Consider the following 22,487-nt stretch of genomic DNA (forward strand, 5'->3'; position numbering starts at 1 on the left):
TTGCATGATCTCACTTGTAAGAAGAATCTAATAAACATAATAAACTGAAAACAAAAGAGGTCGAGGCATGGAGGCATGGAACAGGCTGACATATCTTGGTGTGGGGGAAGAGACGGGACAAGATTAACCAGAGAACTTATATACATATGTGCATAACCAATGGACACAGATGATAGTGTGGTGAAGGCCTGGGGTGGGGCAAGAGTTGGAAGAAGGGGTGTAAGAAGGAAGGGGAACTGGAGGATATCTGTAATACTGTCAACAATATAAATATATATATATTTTTACCCCACTCTTTAATCCTACTTTTCCCCCTGAATTATGCTGCCTGCAATGTGATGTGCTCCTACATTTCCCAGAGCCATTTTGATGGTAAAGACCAGAATTGTGTTAATTTGATGAAGAAATAAATTGAAAATGTCAGGATTCTGAGCTTACCATGGATCCAAGCAAGGCCAAGTTTCTTTCTTTCTAAGCAATCATTCATGTCTTGTCTTTTCCAGGTCTGAAATTTATCTAGACCTCTCTGTGCTAGGTAGCTCTTCACTGCCCAGATCCCTGAGTCATCTATCTTGGAAAGACTCCGGGGATTCCTTTGTCCTATCCTTTTATTTTATGGACAAAGCAATCAACTCTCAGAAAGATGAAGCAAAATGCGTTAAGGTTTTTTAGAAAACAAGAGTAGGAAATAGGGTTATATATAATCCCAGCCTACTGGCCCCTATCTAAGGGTTTTTCCACTCTGCTCAACACTGGGTCTCTGTAACATATTCTGGGACTTTAAAAGGACTTCCCACATAAGTCAGGAGTGGCCCAAGAACCTTGTTGAAATGGTTCCATTTCCATGAGATTACCCTTTAATCAAAACTTCAGACACCTAACCCTCAAATTATTTAGCTGACCTTATCCAGGGAAGGAGGAAGCACCACCTGGAACTGAGGAAACTTGGGAGGGGTGGGAGTAATACTGCCAGGAACACACTCACTAGGGCTGGGCTTAGGTGCTGTACTATGGACTTTGGCAGCCTTCACGTAGCTGGGTTGGGGACGATCAAATGTGGACTTTCACATTTGATCTATATTGTGAGGTCAAATTCCTTTGGCACCTAGTTGTTTTGAATTTTTATTATAAAAGAGTATTGACTTTTCTGCATCTATTGAGATAATCATGTAATTTTTATTCCTCATTCTGTTAATGTGATGTATCTTATTAACTGATTTGCCAATGTTTAATCATCCTTACATTCCTGGGATAAAGCCCACTTGGTTGTGGTATAGATTCTTTCAAGGTGATATTGAATTCAGTTTGTTTGTAATTTGTTGAAGATTTTTGCATCTATGTTCATCATCGATATTAGCCTGCTTAGATTAACAGAGCAGTTTCTTTTTGGGGTGTAATTAAGGATTTCAGATGAAAAAGCGCTGCTCCCTGACCTCTGATGTCCCTACAATCGAGGGTAAGATAGATTATCACAAACATTCACAATCCTGAAGCTAGCTCATGTTTGTGTAGAGGAACATTACCTTTTATTTATTTATTTATATTGATTTTTTAGAGAAAGAGGAAGGGAGAGAGAGAGAGAGAAAAATATCGATCTGAAAGAGAAACATCGATTGGCTGTCGAGGAGAGTTAAATTTTAAAAGTGTTTTCTACACTCAATATTATGTTTAAATTTCCTTTATATTCAGGTGATTTAAAAAATCTGTTTTTTTGTTTTGTTTTGTTTTGTTTTTTCAAATGGACTCTATGAGTTTATTTCTAACTGACTACAGATTTTTCTTAATTTAAATACACCTTTAGGCCTGGCTGATATGGCTCAGTGGTTGAGTATCGACCCATGCACCAAGAGGTCGCAGGTTTGATTCCTGGTCAGGGCACATGCCAAGTTGTGGGCCAAATCTTCAGTTGGGGCATGCAGGAGGTGGCCAGTCAATGTTCTCTCTCATCAATGTTTCCATCTCTCCCTCTCCCTTCTTCTCTCTCTAAAATCAATAAAGGAAAAAAAATTTTTTTTTTAATACGCATTCAGGTTTTCCTGTCCTGATAACCCCCTTGATATAGCCCAGACCATGGGGACCGGGTGCTTGGTCCTGCGGCAGTGTGTGAAGACCAAGGGTTCAGGAAGTGACGACTCCCAGCATCTGTGCTGCCACCATCAGGGGACAGGCTATGGATCAGAGCTACAAATTCTTTAACATGTTTGTCCTCCATCTTCTATCCAGTCTGTCTTTGTCGCTTTTATTTTATTGTATTTTTTTAAATTTTTATTGTTGAATGTATTACAGATGTTCCTCATTTTTCCCCCATTGATCCCCTCCTCCCCACTTCCGCCTCCCTCCCGCCTTTTCCTACACTGTTGTCTGTATCCATTGGTTATGCATATAAGTTCTTTGGTTTATTTCTTCCCACCCCCTAACCCCTTTCCCTTTGAGGTTTGTCAGTCTAGCAATGAATTTGTACTTCTTAATCCCTTCACCTTTTTCACCCATTCCCCCAACCCCCCTCCCATCTGGCAACCAACAAAATGTTCTCTGTATCTATGAGAATGTTTCTACCTGTTCATTTTGTTTGTAGGTTCCATTGTCGATAGATATGTATTCATTGCCATTTTGTTTGTTCATATATTTTATCTTTTTCTTCAAAAAGGCCCTTCAACCTTTCATATAATAACAGTTTGGTGGTGATGAACTCCTTTAACTTTTTCTTGTCTGGGAAACTCTTTATATGGCCATCGAGTCTAAATGACAGCTTTGCAGGATAGAGTAACCTTGGTTGTAGGTTCTTGGTTTCCATCACTCTGAATATTTCTTGCCACTCCCTTCTGACCTGCAAAGTTTCTTTTGAGAAATCAGCGCACAGCCTTATGGGAACTCCGTTGTAGGTAACTAGCTGCCTTGCTCTTGCTGCTTTTAAGATTCTCTCTGTCTTGAACCTTTTGCATTTTGATGATGATGTGTCTTGGTGTGGGCCTCTTGGGGTTCATCTTGTTTGGGACTCTCTGTGCTTCCTGGACTTGTATGTCTGTTTCCTTCACCAAGTTAGGAAAGTTTTCTGCCATTATTGTTTCAAACAGGTTTTCGATTTCTTGTTCGCGCTTTTCTCCTTCTGGCACCCCCAAGATGCGAATGTTGGCACGCTTGAAGTTGTCTCCTCATTTTTTGGGGTTCTTTTTTCTTTTTGCTGTTCTGATTGGGTGTTTTTTGCTTCCTTATATTCCATATCAATAGTTTGCTTCTTTGAATCTGTGTAAATTATTCTTTATTTCAGTTAATGCCTCCTTCATTTCTGACTATGCATCCATCATTTCTGACTGATCCTTTTTTATACTCTTGAGTCCCTCACTAAGTTCGCTGAGGTTCTCACTGAGTTCATTGAGCATCCTTATAAGCAGTATTTTGAACTCAGCATCTGTTAGGTTGCTTATCTCCATTTCGCTTAGTTCTTTTCTTGGGGTTTTGTTCTGTTCTTTCAGTTGGGACCTGTTTCTTTGTCTCCTCATTTTGGCTGCCTCCCTGTGTTTGTTTCTGTGTATTACTTAACAAGAAGTATGGGGCTATCTGAGATCAGATGCTGCTTGTTTGAAAGAATTTAGGAAAACCTGAAGCAGGATTCAAGATAGGCCAATCCTATGGTTAAGCAACTGGCAACAGCTTGGGTGGGCCTGAAAATTGGGTGGGGCAGGGCCTCAGGGAGTCACCAGGGCAGGGCAAACACTGTGAACCAGGTTGCTGGAGTCCCAGATATGGCGACTGTCTGCCACCCAAAAATCTTATATTCAAGGAAACAAAGACCCTTCAGCTAGCAGATCTAATATAACCCACTATGTGAGTGTATGCAAAGCTCTTTGCCTCTCAGAGCCATTATTATGTGGCTCGTAAAACAAGGAAGTAAAGAATTTCATTAGGTGAGTTCTAAGATCTATTCCAGCTCAATTAGTCTTAAGTTTTCTTCTCTCTATGAAGAGAAAAATGGTCAAGCATTTGAATCCAAAAAAAACGTTGCATAGATGGAGCTCAGACACAAGTTTCTCAGGCCAAGGAATGGCTCTGAGGAGAGACAGTGAGAGAGAAAGAGACTTTTACAAAATATATAAACTGTTTTATTTTATTTTATTTTATTTTATTGTTTTCCTCACCTGAGGACATTTTTCCATTTTTTGCTCAGAGTGGGAGGGAGAGAGAGAGGATGAAAGAGAGAGAGAGAAACATTGACATGAAAGGGACACATCGAGTGGCTGCCACCCGCACGACCAACCAGGGCCGGGGACAAACTGCAACCGAAGTACCTGCCCGTAGCGGGAACCGAACCCAGGTCTCTCTGGACCGCAGGCCGACGCTCTAACCGCTGAGCCAAACCGGCCAGGGCAAAAAAATATATAAACTGTTTTAAAATCTGCTCTTCTTCCAAGAGCAGAAATGTCCCGAGGCAGTGTGTATCAGATGTGGGATTGGACAGCAAATGACTCTATTATTTTTAGATCAAGTTCTTTGAATCTTTGAACCTTGTTTTCTGAAATTCCAAAGATCATAAAGGAACAAACTTTTCTTTTTTATTGATTTATGGGGAAATTATCAACTCAGTTACAGTTTAATTATAAATCAAAATTTTAATGCCAAAGTGAGACTGCAAGATAATAATTACTCAACAGATGTTTGAGAGATCATTAAATTCTGCCCTGGCCAGTTTGGCTCAGCGGTTGAGCGTCAGCCTGCGGACCAGAGTCCCAGAGGGGCACGTACCACAGGGAAAAAAAAAAAAAAAAGCATATTAAAAAAATAAAAATAAATTGAAACTTTTCAATGCAATGTTCACAAGTTATAAAACCAGAGCTGGAGTTCTTACCTGCCTTAGAAGTGGAAATCTGGGTGAATTCCTTCAGTTCTGATTTTATTTCTCCTCATCTGTAAAATGAATAAAAAATATCTATCTCCTAGATTGATGATGAGATTCAAATAATAAGCTATTCATAAAAGCGCTTCATAAACTTCACAGAATTCTACAAATAAAAATAATTATTTTTTAAATTAACAAACGCAATTTATTTTCTTTTGAGTGAGCACGTTAAGATCCTATGAGAATAAGTGGCATCAGAACTGCTGACAAACAGGGAAGGTCCCCGCCAGGGGAGTTGTGCTCTCTCCACTCTAGGCCGAGACCAGCCTCCTGTGCCTTCTCTCTCACCGGCCTCCTTCTCTCTGTCGTCAACTCTGGCCTTCTCTTGCATTTTCTGGGAAAAGCCACTAACAGAGTGCTTCTTTCTTCTGCCCGTTTGGTGATGAATTTTTTTTTTATCCTCACCCGAGGACATTTTTCCATTTTTTGTTCAGGTAGAGTGGGAGGGAGGGAGAGAGAGGAACAGAGAGAGAGAGAGAAACATCGATGGGAAAGGAACACGTCGAGTGGCTGCCACCCGCACAACCGACCAGGGCCAGGGACAAACTGCAACCGAGGTACGTGCTCTTAGCGGGAACCGAACCCGGGTCTCTCAGGACCGCAGGCCGACACGCTAACCGCTGAGCCAAACCGGCCAGGGCGATGATGAATTTTGATATGAGACCTTCCCTTTCATCATTTGTCAAGATTATAAATTTTACCCCTTTGAAAATTTGTTAGCTTTCAATTTCACTATTAAGATGTGGCCATCTCTGAAGAAGCGAGAGTTATTTTTAGTTGGAATTTTCAACTAAAACTCATTTGAAAACTAAGATATTTCTCTTTACTAATTTTTTTAAATTAAATTTATTGGGGTAACATTGGTTAATAACCTTATATAAATGTCAGGTGTACAACTTTAAAATAATACATTTGTGTATTCTATTGTGTGTCCACCACCCAAAGTCTAGTCTCCTTTCGTAACATATATTTGATACCTTTTACCTTTTTAGTCCTGCCCTAACCTTTATACCTCTGGAAATTCTGTTGTTTGTTATCTATGAGTCTGTTTTCTAATTGTTTTGTTTACTCTCCACCCGCAGGTCAAAGTTCACTGAAAATAAAACAATATTTATTCAAAAGTTCAAAGTCTTATCACATGTGGGGAGATCAGTTTGCACTTAGTATTTATAAAATCTTTGGGTTATAAACTTTCAATTGCATTTATGCAAAGCACATCAATGGCTCTCTTCATAGCCCTGGTGATTTGTCTTTCTTGTTTGATTTTCCTTTTTCTGTGGAACAGAAGCTATGCCCAAGGAAAGCTGCCGCCTGGCCCCACGCCTCTCCCGATCATTGGAAATATTCTACAGATCGATACCAAGAACATCAACGAATCCCTACTCAAGGTTAAGTACGATTAATTTCCTTTCAGTTATTTGCAATGAGTAAGTAAGACAGCCTTATATCTAAGTAAAATGCAGTCCCAGACACCATGCTTGAAAGAAGTAGTTTTAAAGGGAAGTGCCCAATGGACACCCAGATATTTTATTTTTTTAAATGTCATTAAATTTATGGGGGTAATATTGATCAATAACATTTTGCAGGCTTCTGGTGTACAATTCTATACGGCAGCATCCGTGTATTGCATTGAGTGCTCGGCACCCGTAGTCTAGTCTCCTCTGGTCCCCATGAATTTCACCCGTTTGTCCTCTTCCTCCTCCCCTCAACCCTCCTTCCCTTCTGGTAACCACCATACTGTCAGTGTCTATGAGTTTGTGTGTTTGTTTTGTTCTGTTGGCTCATTTGTTGCTTTCTGTTTTAGATCCCACATAGGAGTCAAAGCATATGGTCCTTGTCTTTTTCCGTCAGACATGATTTTAAAGGGTGTACTTGTCCATGAGGTGATTGTTGAAGTTGCCAAAAGTAGGAATTTCCTGTGCATATTGTGACCCAAATCCTCTTTCTAGTGATTATTCTTCGATGAGCTCTAATGGCAATGAAATTACTTTCAATTTTAAATTATAGAGTCACAACTCTAAACTTTTCCTAAAAGCACACACTGATGTGAAGTTAAAGAAATAACTAAAAGTTCAGGAACTTTCACGGTTTCTATTATATTTGGTCAAAGAATGAGTGAATAACTGCTCCACTCTTAGCTGTTTATATGGCAATAGCTCTCTAAGTCTCGAAGGGATTACTGAAATTGTCTCCCCCAGCCAGTTAGATACCAGAGCCCTGGCTTGGTTTGGGGCTGTGGATTCAAAGGGATTGGGTCGGCACCCAGAGCTTCCATTTGTTAACTTACAACATTGGACACATTTGAAAAATCTCTCTGAGCTTAATTTCCATTTCTTTAAAAGGTGAATAATAATTATTTTGCACAAGTTATTAGTATAGCATATATTCAGCAAATTAGCGAATGCCTACTTTGTATTAGGCACCCCGTTAGGTCCTAGGGATTCTTTTCAGTATTATTTTGTGTTAGTTTCAGGTGTACTGCAGAATGATCAAAGATATTTCTCTCGCTTCTCTACATTTTTGGTTTTGAAATTCTCACTGTTCTTGCATCTCCCATTGGGTTCCCAGCTGGCGAAAGTCTACGGCCCGGTGTTCACGGTGTACCTGGGCCCGCAGCGCACGGTGGTGCTGCACGGGCACAAGGCGGTGAAGGAAGCCCTGGTGGAGCGGGGTGAGGAGTTTTCCGGCAGAGGCAGTTTCCCGTTGGCGGAGCACATCTCCCAGGGGTCAGGTATGCCTCCTACTGGGGAATGTGTGTGGATTTGCAAGTTGCCAAGATTCCAAATAGGCGAAGGAATTGAGAAGTTTTAAGCATCCAGAGAAATGTATGGAACTATCTATCATAATTCCAACATTTTCTATAAAGGATAACGGATCCGTATTTAAGCTTGTGAAGGTGGCACAATGTCTCCATGAAACAATCGATTCAGTGAAAGCAAACCAGTTAGCCACTGACGTTCTGTTTGTGACCAAGCCACGCTCATTGTGAGTTATGGCCTGGTAAGAAGAAGAAAGAGCCCCGCCAGTGTGGCTCAGTGACATTTACGCTTCTGCCTAGGTGACCTTGTCACTTTCTAATATAAAGACTCTCCGCTAGAATTAATAAAAATGGAAGTTATTCTTTTTATTTATTTTTTGCCCTGCTAGGAGTTGTTTTCAGCAACGGAGAACTATGGAAGCAAACCCGGCGGTTCTCCCTCACGGTTCTGCGGGATATGGGGATGGGAAAGAAGACGGTTGAAGACAGAATTCAAGAGGAAGCCTTGTGTCTGGTGGAGGAATTTAGGAAAACCAATGGTGTGTATTCCTCGCGTAGCTGACGGGAGCAGCTGGGGTAGACTGCTGTCACAGAAAGGCTGCACAGGGCCACGGCGGCGCGAGCAAGGCACAAGTTTGCCTTTTGCTCACCTGCCAGTAGGACGAGACAAGGTTGGCGTTTTCAGGCTCTTCAGGGACCAGGTTGATAGGGGCTTTGATGTCACCACCGTGTGTTTTGAATGAGCCAGGCATGGCGGAGGTGCACAAACTTCCTTCCCATCCAATGGGCTGTACCTTAGTCACAGGGCCACAGCCTCCTCTGGGAAGTGGGAAATGTGGTTCGCTGTGTGCTCAGGAGGAAGAGGAGAACATGGATTTTGGTAATAAGCTGGTAGTTTGGGCCACAATAGCTTGAAAAACTAAGTAACTTCTCTAATAACTTCTGGAGAAACATTGCAAACATTTCACAATATATGTAATCAAGTTGTTATGTTGTGCACCTTTAATGTGTACAGTGCTGAATGTCAATTATATCTCAGTAAAACTGAAAAAACAAAACAAAAAAAGCACCGTGGTTCAGGGGTTGAATTTATGTTAAAACCTTTTCAATGCACAGGGCTGGCATGTAGGTGTCAAGGGAGGGAGCTGCAGTAGCACACACCTGCTCAGTGTGTATATGTGCAGTGTACATGTGTGTGTGTATATGTGCAGTGTATATATGTGTGTATGTACATGTAGGACCTGGAGAGGAGGTAAAGAGAAAGGGATGGGCAGGAGACTTAGTAGAAAACTCGTAAGATCAGGATCATGAGATATATGTGATTTTTAAGCTCAATATTTAAATATTTTTCAACATTAATTTAATAATACTATATTCTATATGGTGAATTGTCATTGTGTTTTTAAACTCTCCAGATGGGTTATTTCTCTTTTGCTGATATTAATATTAAAATGCTATTATTACAAATATTCACATAATTCTGATTTCTTCTTTAGAATACATTTCTGGAAATAGTGGTAGAGTGTCAATGGACATTGTTTGGACTGTTGACACGTATTATCTAGGAATGGGAGGAAGACCTAGCAGAAGGGAAAGAACACGGAGCTTATACTGGGTACATTGTCCTGTAACCTTATGTTTAACTTTAACATACTAAATCAATATTTTTCACATGTTTAATTGTAAATGTTTTTAAAGAATATTATTAATGAAATAGTACACTATTCCATTATTTTGGATGTACCATAGTTTATTTAACTAGTCTTTTATTTTTGGCCAAATACACTGTTTTCAGTTCTTTGTTGCTATTCATATATTTTAAAAATGCAATCCATATTAATCATTGCATATTTCTGACTACTTTGTTAGACTAAAATTTTTGAAATGGAATTAATAAGCCAGTAAATGTTGGGTTTTGGTGCATATTATCTGGAAAATGATTTTGTGCACCTAATTTATATTTCAAGCAGAATTTATTATCAACTGGTTCAACTTTTCCCATAGTGAATATGACCTTCTCTCAGTTTCCTGACCCGTGATCACTGAGACTCTGCTTGATTCCCCCTGACTATGGGATCCTCAGTCCTGGGGCAGCCATTTCATCTCTAGATAACTTTAACTGGTGGATGTTTCTTTCACATGTTGAGCAGAACTTGTGTGTGTGTGTGTTTTCATTTTTTCTTTATTGATTTTAGAGAGAGAGGAAGGGAGAAAGAGAGAGAGATAGAAACATTGATGAGAGAAAATATTGATTGACCACCTCCTGCATGTTCCCCACTGGGGATCAGGCCCACAACCTGGGCATGTGCCCTGACCAGGAATTGAACCGGCGACCTTTTGGGGCATGGGTCGATGCTCAACCACTGAGCCACACCGGCTGGGCTAAATAAATAAATTTTTAAAAGACTTTGTGAATTACCTTGTGGCTCTTATTTGGAGAATGGTGTAGATAGGAGAACACTTGGGGGAAATTAATAAATTGGACTAGATTAGACAGTTTTGTTTGGGGAAACACAGTGCATTTTATTTCAGGCATGTTGTTTTTATAGTGGTGGTGGCATGGCTAAGTAGTTCCCATACTTAGTAAAACCTTTGGAGTCAACCTTTCTCAATTATTTTAAACAGTCGACTTTAGATTTAAATAAAAATTTTGCTCTCACTTTAACTCATATTGTTTCAGGATCTCCGTGTGACCCTTCTTTCCTTCTGGGCTGTGCACCCTGCAATGTGATCTGCTCCATTATTTTCCAGAGCCGTTTTGAGTACAATGATAAGAAATTGCTAACCTTGCTAGATTATTTTAATGAGAACTTCAGAATTATAAGCACCCCCTGGATACAGGTAAAGTCGAGGTTCTCTTTAAATGGGAAATAGTTTTCTGACTAATCTATTGCTCATGCCTACCTTATCCCTTTGCCCTATTTCAAAATGGCTGAAGTATTGTTTATCAAACTATCACTGGTAACCAATTAGTGACTCATCAAATCAATCCAGTGCGTTAAAATTAAATTTAAAACATGAGCTATAGTAATAGAAAGAAAAACATATTATAGTGCATCAAATGATAACAAGGTGTTTTTTTTTGTTTTTTTTCGAGAAACGTTTTTTTTCTGATTTTTACATCTATAGATGAAGAAGGTGGTGGTGTAAAATGTATGTATTTCCTACTATAGTACATTGTCAGAAAACGTTAATAACCTATGATATACAGTCACAACAACTAAAACTCTGTGTGGGTTACAAAGGTTTTTAATGTTTCTCCTTGGAAGGACCCTAGAGAACAAAGTTAACTCCTCATTTTTTGGTTCAGCAAACCATCACCCAAGGTAGTAAGCACATTTTCCAAAGTAGCCTAGCCAAGACAAAGAATAAGCTAGACCTAGAACCTAGATTTCTCAATTCTCTATCAAGTTTGATACAAGCTCTGAGCCCAAATAAATTGTTTCAGTGCCCACTGGAGGTATTAAGTCACGAGGGTACCAGCTAAAGCAGTCAGTCATCTCCAGTATTGGGAATGACCCAATGAATGGGGGCAATGTGTACATTCTTGAGATGTAAATGCCTAATTAAAAATAAACTAAGTACAACAAACAAGTGCTGGCAAGGGTATGGAGAAAAGGGCACCCCAGTACACTGCTGGTGGGAATGCAGACTGGTGTAGCCACTATGGAAAACAATATGAAGTTTCCTCAAAAAAATGGAACTGCCATTTGACATAGTGATACCACTTCTGATAATATATCTTAAGAATCGTGAAATACCATCCGGCTAGTGTGGCTCAGTGGTTGAGCATCAACCCATGTACCAAGAGGTCACCAGTTTGATTCCTGGTCACGGCACATGCCCAGGTTGTGGACCAAATTCCTAGTGTGAGGCATGCAGGAGACGGCCAATCAATGTTTCTATCTCTCTCTCCCTCTTCTTCCCGTCTCTCTAAAAATCAATAAAGAAAAAAAAATTTTTTTTTAAGAATCCTGAAATACCAATCAGAAATATGAGCACCCCTGTATTCACAGCACCGTTATTTACAATAGCTAAGATCTGGAAACAGCCCAAATGTCCATTTGTAGATGAGTGGATAAAAAAGCTGTGGTACACTTACACAATGGAATAGTATGCAGCTTTAAAAAAGAAGGATCTCTTACCCTTAGAGACAGCATGGATGGACCTGGAGATTATTATGCCAAGTGAAATAAGCCAGGCAGAGAAAGACAAGTGTCACATGATGGCACTTACATGTGGAATCTAATGAACAAAATAAACTGACAAACAAAGTAAGTCTAGAGACATGGAAGCGGGGCACAGACTGTCATATCTCAGGGAAGGGGGCTAGTGGGAAAAGATGCATATATGCATAGACCATGGACACAGACAATAGTGCAGTGAAGGCCTGGGGCATGGTGGGAGCCAGGTGGAGGGGGGCAAAGGAGGAAAAATGGGGCACATCTGTAATATTCTCAACAGTACAAATAAATTTAAAAAATAAGCCAAGGAATATGGGCATTCCCTTAATCTTCCTGATGCACTGTTTCTTCATTACAACATGTGCTATGGCGGCTACACACTTTTTAGGTGACTGTAGACGTGTGTAGGGTGAATTGGGAGGAGCACTGGGTTCTAGCTCTGCCACTAGTTTGGTGGTTTAGACCAGTAGACTCACCTTTCTGAACCTCAGTGTCCTCGTTTGGAAAGTGGTGCTGTGCTCCTGGATTCTTTCAGATGGTTATGACTAGGAGATGAATTGGAATGGTTTCGGAATTGCTTGGTAACGTGAGCATGCTGTAACTCTGCTGTTTTATCGGTTCCCGCTCTTGCAAATTCCAAGTCTTCCAGTGCAGGATGCATGTCTCATTCACCTTTACCCACTCAGCCTAACACAAAGTGTCCATGCACAATGTAGGCCTATAAAAGTTGGCTGAGTGAGTTAATAAATGATTCTTTACTCTTTCAGCTCTACAATGCCTTCCCTTTTTTAATACATTATCTCCCGGGAAGTCATAATGAATTATTTAAAAACGTTGCGGAACAGAAAAAGTTTGTTTTGGAGCAAATAAAAGAACATCAAGAATCTCTGGACCTCAATAACCCACGAGACTTCATTGACTACTTCCTGATTAAAATGGAAAAGGTACAAATGGGTAATATGATTTATGGATTAGTTTTACTCTTTCCAGTGAAATTGGGATATTAAATCAAATGCTTCTTCCTAAAAATGTATTAATTGCTCGTGCAAACCATTTTGGGTGTCTTGAGATAGTTGCAAATTCTCGCTAAAATCATATACAGGATTTTATATTCATTTTGTTAAAGCTGGTTTTTTATTTGGAGCAGATTGAAACACACATGCACACACACACACACATTCAAGATTAATGATAAACAACATATATCATTCATAAAATAAATTCCTTGAATGCAAGATGTAACATGTGAGGGAACACAAGAATGGATAGGAATCTAAAAAGGCTTACCTTTGGACAGATACTAGGAAATCTTCCCAGATGAGGTTATTCTGGCTTAGATGAGCAGAGATGATACAATGGGTCTAGGGGAATGATGGCCAAGTATGTGGAATTCTCAAAGAGGTTATCTTGATTCTGACTGCGAGACTGTCGTGGTGTAATGACATTGGGAACAGTGATGCTGTTAGGGGGTGGGTGGTTCTGCAGGCTTGAATGAGAAATTTAGATATGATAAAATAGATAATACATGCTGGGACTGACAGTGAGTAGCCATGATGACTTGATAAAAATGATTTTGAAAGACCTCAGTGGCTCTCATGGGTGAGAAAGGGAGAAATCAGAAAGGACTTACTGACTGTTTACAGCTCTGATTTTCTTTGAACTGTTGGAAGGAATCCTGACAACTTATCTAACTGTACACTCTAATGTTCGTCTTAATTAGTCAAATAAGCAAATAACGATGTTATATTGAGTTAAGTTATGGTATCTCTAAGGTTTTTTTTTTTGTTTTGTTTTGTTTTTTTATCACATAACTCGAATACATTGTGACTAGGAAAAGGACAACAAACAGTCTGTATATACCATGGACAATTTGGTCGTTACCATATGGGATATGTTCAGTGCGGGGACAGAGACAACAGCCTCCACCCTGAAGTATGGACTCCTGCTCCTGCTGAAGCACCCGGAGGTCACAGGTATGGTCGCAGGTGATGGGCAGGAAGAAATTCCAGGCAGAAACTGGCAGGCAACCCTGATGACGATCCCACCCTCACCTGCCTAGACAAGGCTCAAGAACATTTCCATCACTAATACATCTTCCTATCATTGGATGAACTAAATTCAAATTAGATTATTACAAAAAGAGAAAAAATATTTAAATAGCAGCAGAGATTCGAAGGGCAGAGGTTGTCATTCGCCCTGCCATTTGTGGAGTGTACGTGGTGTGCATCAGACCAAGTGAAGTCAGCAGAGTTGTCTTAGGACCTGGAAAAAATTAGCTTTCTCCTTTTTCTAAAAAGATACCACTTGATATAGCTTCCATGTCCAGACAGATACATCTCTTTGTTAAAAAAACATTTCTATTCCAATGCATTTGGAATTTGAAGACTGACAACAAAATTATAATCTTTCTCTACCAAAGAGACTTACTCTCTAAATTAAAAAAAAAAAAAACAAAAGTTAACCCTGGCCTGTTTGGCTCAGCAGTTAAAGTGTCGGCCAATGGACCAGAGAGTCCCGGGTTCGGTTCCCGCTAAGGGCACGTACCTCGGTTGCAGTTTGTCCCTGGCCCCCGTTGGGGTCGTATGGGTGGCAACCACTCGATGTGTGTCTCTCTCACATCGATGTTTCTCTCTCTCTCTGTTCTTCCCTCTCTTCCTCCCACTCTATCTGAAGATAAATGCAAAAATGTGCTTGGGTGAGGATAAAAAAAAAGTTATACACAAATAAAAAATGATTTCAAAATATACCCTATTGGGCCCTGGCCAGTTTTCTCAGTGGTTAGAGCATTGGCCTGTGGACCTGAGGGTCATCAGTTTGATTCCAGTCAAGAGCACATAACTGGGTGCCAGGTTCGATCCCCTGCCTGCTCAGGGTCGTGCAGGAGGCAACCAGTTGATGTGTTTCTCTCACATCGATGGTTCTCTCTCTCCCTCCCTCCCTCCCTCCTTCCCTCCCTCCTTCCCTCCCTCCCTCCCTTCCACTCAAAAAAAAAAAAAAAAACCAATATCCTTGGGTGAGGATTAACAAAATAAAAAAAAATGTACCCTATTGGGCATACAAATTTTTCCCCACAAACATGATTTCTCTTACAAATGCAACTTTCTCATTTTTCATCCTCTTTTTTATTGAGTCCTGATTTAAGAGGATATTTTCTTCACTACTATATCATTTTCTGTGTTTTGGCACATTAGACACTTTAGCATAATTAACTCTCATAAGCTTATCTCCAAAACATTAGCATCAGATTTTCCTACTTATAAATGAGATGCTTTCCAAATGGTGCGAGTTAGAAGCATAGCCTTGAATTCCTTTGCTTGTGCACAGAGCGGGATACGCTGGTGACGTGTGTGTGTCGTTCGTGTGACACAGATCCTTTCAGCTAAATAGCTTCACTGACTCTTATCAGACCTATGCTGATTATGACAGTCAATAAGAGGCAGCATTTTTGTCCAAACACTTAAAGCCCTTCTTGTGTCATAATTCCGCATCACTTCTGTTTCACTTTCCATTTGGGTTTTTTTCTTGCATCATATTCATTCATGTTTTCCTTTTCTCTCTTCCCATCATCTCTTACTGAGACATTTTACTAGGCATGTGATTTTATAAGCAGTTTCTAACCACTTCATATAATCTCTCCCACTACACAAAACTCCAGCCTCTCAGGCGAAGAAAGCGATGTTTGAAACGTCCCTAAAATTCCTAACCTTTTCTTCTTTATAGCTATTAAGCCACAGAATTGTCATATGCCCCATTAAAAGACACATTCTTCAGGTGATAGACAAATCCCACGTGACCAAAGTAGCAACCTGGTATCAGACAAAATGCATGATAGACTTTAACAACAGTGGCTTTGGACTCTGACTCGACTAGTAAGTGGCTGTGTGACCTTAGACTCAAGGCTACCTCTCTCCGTAGGTCGGTCCCTCCTCTGTGTTCGGGAGACGATAATACTTCCTGACATTCACAGAGTCTTTCCCACAAAGGAAAGTTAATAAGCATTTTTTTAAACTAAGGAATAGTCTTACTTAATCTATATATTAGTAACATGATATACTTTGTAGTTAAAGGAAAAATATAATTCACTGACAACCTACTTTCAACAATCTTACTCAATTTCTAAGATTGTGGGTTTGGGATGAGAAAGACCACACAATACCTGGATGTCCTTAACAAATAACGTTTACTTTTCTGAACCTGTTTCTTCATTATTTTTTTTTTCCAGGCCGCACTTGAGGACATTTTTTTTTTTAATCCTCACCTGAAGACATTTTTGCATTTATCTTCAGATAGAGCAGGAGGGAGAGAGGGAGGAAGAAAGAGAGAGAAACATTGATGTGAAAGGGACACATCGAGTGGTTGCCACCCACACGATCCAACCGGGGCCAGGGACAAACTGCAACGGAAGTACGTGCCCTTAGTGGGAACCGAACCTGGGACTGTTTGGTCCAAGGTTCGAAGCTCTAAGCACTGAGAAAACTGGCCAGGGCTGTTTCCTCATTTTTAAGATACACAAACTAATACCCAACACATAGAATTGTTTTGAGAACCTATAACCTACATAATATAACAAAGAGTACAGTGTGCCTGTCATCTCTGCATGCCAAGTAAATGTCAACTTACTTTTCGTTCCTATATGCTGACTCAACTAGACATCTTATTTAACTGCTCTATTTGTTAAGCATTTACAGCCCCGGCCAGTTTGGCTCAGCGGTTAGCGCGTCGGCCCGTGGACCAGAAAGGCCCGGGTTCGGTTCCCGCTAAGGGCACATACGTACCTTGGTTGCAGTTTGTCCCCGGCCCCGGGGTTGTGTGGGTGGCAACTACTTGATGTGTCTCTCTCACATCAATGTTTCTCTCTCTCCCTTCTGCTCTATCTGACTCTATCTGAAGATAAATGCAAAAATATTGGCAGGTGAGGATTTAAAAAAAATAAAATCAAGCATTTACTGCACAGGGTAGTTCTTACCACCTTGGAAGAGACAAATTTAATAAAACAAAAACTTTATACACAAAGAGGTTAAACTACATGGTTTGTAGTGAGCTTTCAAGATCACAGTCCCCCTGAGTCTATCAAACAAAAATACATAAATACAGAATCAGAGTTGAGAAATGAATTTCATGGTACAGTTGGGTTTTACATGTACTTGTGTTTAAGTCTCTAATGAGATTCCAATTTGCCCAAGAGACTGAAATTTTGTTTCTTTGTTTTTCCTTATGGAGGTAGCCATGTGTAATTTTCCCTTCTCTCCATCTTCCACCACTGTGTAACCAAAATTAAGATCATTTCAAAAGTCTTTTCCATTTCACATACATTCTGATTCCTGCCTCGCCAGCAAAAGTCCAGGAAGAGATCGACCGCGTGGTTGGCAGAGACCGGAGCCCCTGCATGCGGGACAGGAGCCGCATGCCCTACACGGATGCCACAATACACGAGATCCAGAGATACATTGATCTTGTCCCCAACAACCTGCCTCACATGGTGAACCAGGACATCAAGTTCAGAGACTACTTTATCCCAAAGGTGAGAGAGAGTTCATCTATGCTTCTCATTAGGAACAGTAGGTTTCCACCGTCACTGGAGTAGAATTACAGGCTGCCTGACTTCCTACAGGTACTCACATTCAGGCACCTCACACTCTGATGGCCTGCTCCTGTCCTTCTAGTTGGTCGATACTATTGTACAAATATAACAGTGCCTAGAACAGGTTTTCAGTACACTCGGCCAGCCCAGTCTGCTGTCCACTTGTCTGCTTCTCAGCGTATGTTTGATCACTCTGAGCACTTAGCCAGGACACTGTACTCCCCTGGCCTCCTCAACTCTCTGTTTCACTTACTTGTTAAGTTTTTCATTAACAAAAAAGAGCAGCAATCGCCCTGGCTGGTGTGGCTCAGTTGGTTGAGCATCGTCCCATGCACCAAAAGGTTGCAGGTTCGATTCCTAGTCAGACATGCCTGGGTTGTGGGCCCGATCCCCAGTAGGGGGTTTGCAGGAAGCAGCCAATCAATGGTTCTCTTTCACATGGATGTTTCTCTGTCTCTCTACCTCTCTCTCTAAAATCAATAAAAACATCATATATATGTGTGTGTGTATACATATATATGTGTGTGTGTGTGTATATATATATATATTTTATTTGTTTGATTTTTTTTTTTTTTTTATCATCCTCACCCGAGGACATTTTTCCATTCTTTGTTCAGGTAGAGTGGGAGGGAGAGAGAGGAACAGAGAGAGAGAGAAACATCGACGTGAAAGGAACACATCGAGTGGCTGCCTCCCACACGACCCAACCAGGGTCGGGGACAAACTGCAACCGAGGTACGTGCCCTTAGCGGGAACCGAACCCGGGTCTCTCCGGACCGCAGGCCGATGCTCTAACCGCTGAGCCAAACTGGCCAGGGCTATATATATATATTTTAAAGAAGCAGTAATTCAATGGAAAGAACATAGTAGTAGTAGGAGGAGATAGTTACCAGTTCTCATTCAGACTGGAAAACAAAGGGTTTTCAAGAATATGGCCACTCATGTAGAGTTTTTATTCTTTGTGTTGTTTTTTTATCCTCACCCAAGGATATTTTTGCATTTATCTTCAAATAGAGTGGGAGGAGAGAGGAAAGGAAGAGAAAGAGAGAGAAACATCAACGTGAGAGAGACACATCAATCGGTTGCCAGCCGCACAACCCCAACCGGGGCCGAGAACGAACCGCAATCGAGATGTGCCCTTAGCAGAAACCAAACCCGGGACTTCCGGGTCTGCGGGCCGACGCTCTAACCGCTGAGCCAAACTGACCAAGGCTCGGGTACAGTTTTGAAAAAGACCTCATTTTTGGTTCCAAAGAGAATGAGCTGGAGCCCTGGCCAGAGTGGCTCAGTTGGTTGAGCATCATCCCGTGCACCAAAAGGTTGCCGATCTGGGCACATGCCCAGGTTGTGGGTTCAGGCCCCTGCCCGATCCATGTTTCTCTCTCACATCGATGTGTCTCTCTCTGTCTCTCTACGCCTTCCTCTCTCTCTAAAACAAAAAAACAATAAAAACATATTACAAAATGAAAATGAGCCCTGGCTGGTTAGGCTCAGCGGTTGGAGCGTCGGCCTGCGGTCCAGAGAGACCTGGGTTCGGTTCCCGCTAGGGGTGTGTACTTCAGTTGCAGTTTGTCCCTGGCCCTGGTTGGTCGTGCGGGTGGCAGCCGCTCGATGTGTCCCTTTCACGTCGATGTTTTTCTCTCTCTCCTCCTGTCTCTTCCTCCCACTCTGTCTGAACAAAAAATAGAAAAATGTCCTCAGGTGAGGATAAAAAAAAAGAGAGAGAGAGAGAATGAGCTGAATTTTCAGTGACATTAGCACTTTTAGACAATAGTGCAATTTATTAAGAACAGCGCACTCCAGAGAGCTTCCTTAATGTCCTGAAAAGCAAGTGCTGGTGTTGGGCTACAAACTGGAGGGGATGGCCCTGGAGTCAAGGAACAGCGCCCTCCCTGGACTGGCTTTTTATGATTTAAGACCTGTTAGGCTTGATCACTAATTTGTTCTGTGACATGAAGTAAATAAATTCTTCTTTTTATGCCTCAGTCTCCTCATCTATAAAACAAAAGGATTAGATAAGGGACTTTTTTTTCAAGCTTCATAACCTTTGTTATAATTCAGTGTATCTGTTTCTCTTCATACCAGGGCACAACCATATTCGTATCTCTGACTTCCGTCCTGCGCGATGAGAAAGAGTTTCCCAACCCAGATAAGTTCGATCCCAGCCACTTCCTAGATGCAAATGGCAACTTTAAGAGGAGTGACTACTTCATGCCTTTTTCAGCAGGCAAGCAAGCTTCATTTTTATCTGTATATCGGGGGTCAAGTGAGATGAGGAAGGGCTTTTCACAGAGGCTACTCTGGGCTGGACAAATAGCCATGTACCCGAGGCCAGAGGCATCACTCCCAAAGTCCAGGTTATTTCTCATTGGATTGGAAGCTGCCGAATGAGTTCTGTCCCGTAACCCACCACTGAGATTCCTGAGAGCTCCTGCTAGAAGTTCAGTTCCACTAAGACTTTTCTCGCCTTTCCTGAGAAGCTGATTCAGTGAATACACTTCACTAAGGACCCTATAGTAGCAGACTCCTGCTCAGATCCAAGGATAAAGTGTGAATAAGAAACAAAGGAAGGCAAATTAACAGGCAACAAGACCCCAGAGAGACAAATGGACCTCAAGGGGCTGTTGTGGGAGCCTAGACTCTTGCCTTTTGGGGAACAGGGGCAGAGTAGTTGGAAGGTAAGGGAAGGTTTCTTGCAGGAAGTACCATGTGAGTATCTTCCTTTAATTTGTCAGGGTCCTAGAAAGAAAGTTTAATGGAAAGACTGTTTTCAGAGGTGTGGGGAGGATTAAGGGAAGTGCTCAGGAACTAGCGCCAGCAGAAAGACATTACCATCTTGGGTTGGAAGGAAGGAGGGAAGGAGCTGGTACTGGAACCCAAACAGACCGTTAGCAGAGAGAGAGAGGATGCCTCAACAGGACTCGTGTCTGCAGGTGGAGGAATGCAGCCGTTGTCCAGACCGCAGCCTGGCAGGCTAGCGCTGAGGACAGAAATCCTCTGGCTGTTTCAGTATTGAATCCTCTGAATTATTCAGAACCCAGAAGGAACTAACCTGTGGGTTTATGCGGTTCATGGAAATCAGCTTTCTGAACACAGAGTAAGCATAAAAGGCAAACACACACACAGAACGGTCCTGAAAGGATAAAGAAATGTTCAGCACACTCCAAAGGAGAAAAGCTCGGAAGAGTAGTGAAGGGCCTTTCCTACAGAAGTCATTGAAACAGAGACGACAGCGAAAGATTTGCTCCAATCGAATATTTAAGAAAATAGGTACCAAGGACCCGTGGTCTGGTGGTGCCATGATTATGTGCAGTTCCCAGAGACAATGCCAAAGCAAGACCTGCTACCCTCCTCCTTATCTTTCTTCCTGTGTAAGGACCCCGCTTGAGATCTGTTCACATCACAGGGCTGCAGGCTCGTCTCTGTCCTCACACTGTGGGTCTCAGCACAAGATCTAAGGCCTTACCTTAGGAGCTTCTATTCCAGCCTGTGAGACAGATGAATGATTAGACTTTCATTTGAAGTGTGCTGTATTAGCAGTGTTCATGACGGTGGGGGAAACAGACAAGGGAGTGAATTACATAGCCTGCGCATGTCAAAGAAGTTGGCGTGGAATCAGTGACGTCCGAGCTGGATCTAGAGAAATGCGGAGAAGATCAGCCAGCAGAGCAGAGGCGAAGACCGTTTCACTGGGGGCAAGGACGGGAATCTGAGATAGCGTCTGAAATTGCCGGTCGGTTTGGGGGTTAGTGAACAGCAGTGCTTGAGGCTACTTTGTGATGCTTCTTTTTACACTTGGCAGTGGTAAGTTCTCGAAATTTTAAAGGCAGAGACCTCACGAGGTTAAGATTATCTTTTAGAATCCAGATAAAAAGACATAAACCTACTGTTGAGTTTGGGGTTGGAGGTAGATGGAAAAGTAGAGTGTGTGTCTCATACCAGTTGGGTAGGTGAGTGTGTGTGAGAGCGAATGAGTGTGTATGTGTCACTGACAAGCCTCAGCAAAGCAAAGCCAACATGGGTGCACGGAAGATTTCTTCCCAGAGCATGCACACAGAAATGTGTGCTGAGGAAATGAGGGGAACCAGGTTTTGATGCAGGTAGGAGAAGCCATAGGTTAATTAGCCTTTTACTAATTTATTTATGTATTTATGTATTTATGTATTTATGTATGTATGTATGTATGTATTTATTTATTTATTTATTTATTTATTTATTCGTTCCCCATTTTTTAAGCCTCCCTGTGTGCTAACTCGGAAATAGAATTTAATGAATAATTTATGTGTCGTTTTTAGGAAAAAGAGTTTGTGTTGGAGAAGGCCTGGCCCGCATGGAGCTGTTTTTACTACTGACCCACATCTTACAGCATTTTACCTTGAAGCCTCTGGTTGATCCGAAGGACATTGACACCTCCCCACTTGTTAGTGGGTTTGGCACTGTACCACCTTCCTATAAGCTCTGTTTCATTCCAGTCTGAGGAAGGGGCGGGCTGCCAAGTTGCAGGACAAGACTCTCTCGCCTCACCGGAATGAACAGATGCTCTGTGTCCAGTGTGTTAGCCGCTGTCCACCTCTTTCTTTCCTTTTTTGGCCTTTTTAAAAATCTTTAGTGTTGAGAGTATTGCAGATGTTTCCCCCCTTTTTTTCTCCACCCCTTTCTTAACAGGAGGAATGACATTCCTGAGCTCTGTCTCCTAATCTTCCCCATCCTTTGAGAAATAAAACTATAAAGCCTTCAGTGTGAAACATAAGAGAAAGTCTTTATGACCTTAAACTCTGCAAAGATTTTTCAAAAATAGGCCACAAAAAATACTAATGATAAGAAATCACTAAATAGGTCTTTAGTTAAATTAATATCTAAACTCCTACCTACCCATCAAAAGATATCATTTAAGATCATCCAAAGGCAAGGTACAGACTGGGAGAAATTGCAGTTAATATATCCATGAAAGGATTTATATCCAAATTTTATAACTAAAAACAACAACAACACACACACACACAAAGATACCCCAAATATTTTCTAAATGGGCAAACTGAATTGTCACGTCACACAGAGGATTTTCATGTG

At 41.3% G+C, this 22,487-nt stretch overlaps 1 protein-coding gene across 2 annotated transcripts; it reads left to right on the plus strand.

The window, feature by feature from the left end:
* Positions 1–6,114: 6,114 nt before the first annotated feature.
* LOC118632032 (cytochrome P450 2C21-like) lies at positions 6,115–21,894 on the plus strand. 2 transcript variants are annotated; one of them, XM_036264643.1, is made up of 9 exons: positions 6,115–6,282; positions 7,463–7,625; positions 8,042–8,191; positions 10,333–10,493; positions 12,604–12,780; positions 13,668–13,809; positions 17,170–17,357; positions 19,503–19,644; positions 21,713–21,894. In XM_036264643.1, exons 1-9 carry the CDS (start codon positions 6,115–6,117, stop codon positions 21,892–21,894), a joined length of 1,473 nt encoding a protein of 490 aa, XP_036120536.1. The 2 variants fall into 2 exon arrangements, with proteins under 2 accessions (XP_036120536.1, XP_036120537.1); XM_036264644.1 differs by lacking the exon at positions 12,604–12,780.
* Positions 21,895–22,487: the final 593 nt, after the last annotated feature.

The sequence above is a fragment of the Molossus molossus genome, unplaced genomic scaffold, assembly GCF_014108415.1.
Source record: "Molossus molossus isolate mMolMol1 unplaced genomic scaffold, mMolMol1.p scaffold_m16_p_17, whole genome shotgun sequence".
NCBI classification, from domain to species: Eukaryota; Metazoa; Chordata; class Mammalia; order Chiroptera; family Molossidae; genus Molossus; species Molossus molossus.

Coding starts and splice junctions, on each gene's coding strand:
- LOC118632032 (XM_036264643.1), top strand. CDS start 6,115: ATGGCTCTCTTCATAGCCCTGGTGATTTGTCTTTCTTGTTTGATTTTC. Junction 8,192..10,332: donor GGAATTTAGGAAAACCAATG/GTGTGTATTCCT, acceptor ATATTGTTTCAG/GATCTCCGTGTGACCCTTCT. Junction 19,645..21,712: donor CTTCATGCCTTTTTCAGCAG/GCAAGCAAGCTT, acceptor TGTCGTTTTTAG/GAAAAAGAGTTTGTGTTGGA.